This window comes from Echinococcus granulosus (assembly GCF_000524195.1).
Source record: "Echinococcus granulosus chromosome Unknown EG_S00165, whole genome shotgun sequence".
In the NCBI taxonomy this organism is placed as follows: Eukaryota; Metazoa; Platyhelminthes; class Cestoda; order Cyclophyllidea; family Taeniidae; genus Echinococcus; species Echinococcus granulosus.
In genome coordinates this window covers 12,626-14,063 of record NW_020170545.1, presented here as the reverse complement: position 1 = coordinate 14,063, position 1,438 = coordinate 12,626, and the positions used below count along the sequence as shown (strand labels likewise).

The 1,438-nt window shown below is 41.0% G+C and overlaps 1 protein-coding gene across 1 annotated transcript in view; it reads left to right on the top strand. All coding sequences in view use genetic code 11, as the record gives it.

The window, feature by feature from the left end:
- The window catches only part of EGR_09753 (putative urea active transporter), a gene marked incomplete at both ends in the record, with an annotated part of 10,962 nt that overhangs the window by 7,346 nt on the left and 2,178 nt on the right, over nt 1–1,438 (top strand). Inside the window, 2 exons of the mRNA XM_024499002.1 lie at nt 209–377; nt 1,222–1,387. Of these exons, the coding sequence (XP_024346572.1) occupies nt 209–377; nt 1,222–1,387 (335 nt within the window). The remainder of the gene's footprint in view (nt 1–208; nt 378–1,221; nt 1,388–1,438) is intronic.

The window sequence follows — 1,438 nt, the reverse complement described above, 5'->3', positions numbered from 1 at the left end:
AAAAGGAATTTTATGCGAAGCACTACAATCCCATAAAAATGTATTTGTTTACATTATGGCAGAGATGATGATTACAGCTGCCAAAATCGAAGTTGCATATGCGCTTTATTGCCGTCATTTCACACCCTATATCTGGGCTTGACATTATTGATAAGTGGTTTTCGCGTGACAGGAAAGCATTCCCTCTCTCACGCTGTTGTTTTGCCAGGATCAAAGAGGAATGCAGTAGTAGACCAGCCACGACACTGGTGTACGGCTGCCAAACACATGGTGCATACCGCGCCTACACGGACGAGATGTCAAAAAGAGTGTTGCACATCTCCTTCACTGTGTTAGCGGGAACGATACCAATCTTCATTATCTTTTCTGAAATGACGGTACGTTTCCATCTTTATTTGCTCAGGGTCATATGGTCCTAACAATAGATCTGATGTTACCCAACTGATGCAGCACAACGTTGCTTCACTTTTTGTTGGGTGGTAAAACAGCCAAATGCTTGCTTTCCATTCTCTACTTTAAAGAGTGGAATAAGGCCACTGAATTAGTGCATGAAAGGGCAACATATGACGACAGACGGATATCAAAAAGGCCACAGAGATAAGCAGACAAATAGATGTGGCAAAATGTGAACATGGATGAAAAGAATTTGCAAAGTTTACCTTATCTAAATACGCTTAATGAGAGGTACTGAGAGGACATTTAAGAGGTTCACTTGTAAAAATGTTTCCGCATTAGCATAATTTTGACCAGGGTTAAGGCTTTGTGTAAATAACTGAGCTAGGTTGATAGTACACATATCTTCCTTTAGGATCCTATTCTATTCAGGCCTCTGGACTCACACGCAGTTGTCTTTACTTGAAATACAAATAAAGGTACCTATTTTACACCTCAAAATGAGATGAATTCTACCAAGACAGGAATAGTTTTGATATGGATAAATGACTGTGACCTCAGGTAGAATGAAAGTGAGTAAATGGGAAATGAATGAAGTAGATAAGGGGAAGACGCAGTGGTGTATGAAGGACAATGAAGAGAATAGAACGGATAGTTGGGTAGCATAACTGAAGGAGTAAACGAGGCAGAAAGTCCAGTGATGGAGATTAAGAAATTGCTTTGATTTAAAAGAACCTCATTGTCCTTGTACTAGGTGACTTCACTTTGCTACTAGCATTTTAATCTAACAAACTACAACAGCCTATTTAATTTCGTCTTGCGTTTTAGGTGGCGAATTTCGTATACTTTGGTCTCTGCACGCCGTTCGTGGGATGCATTTGTCTCAGCATTCTCTGGGCGCGTCTCTCAAGAGCCGCACTTCTAATTGGCTACTTTGTTAGTGCAGGGGCATCACTCATCCTCTGGCTTGTGCTCGACAACGCTACTTCACTAGGTACGTTGCAGACACTTTAGCTGATAGCTACTAACTGCCTATGTTTCGTTT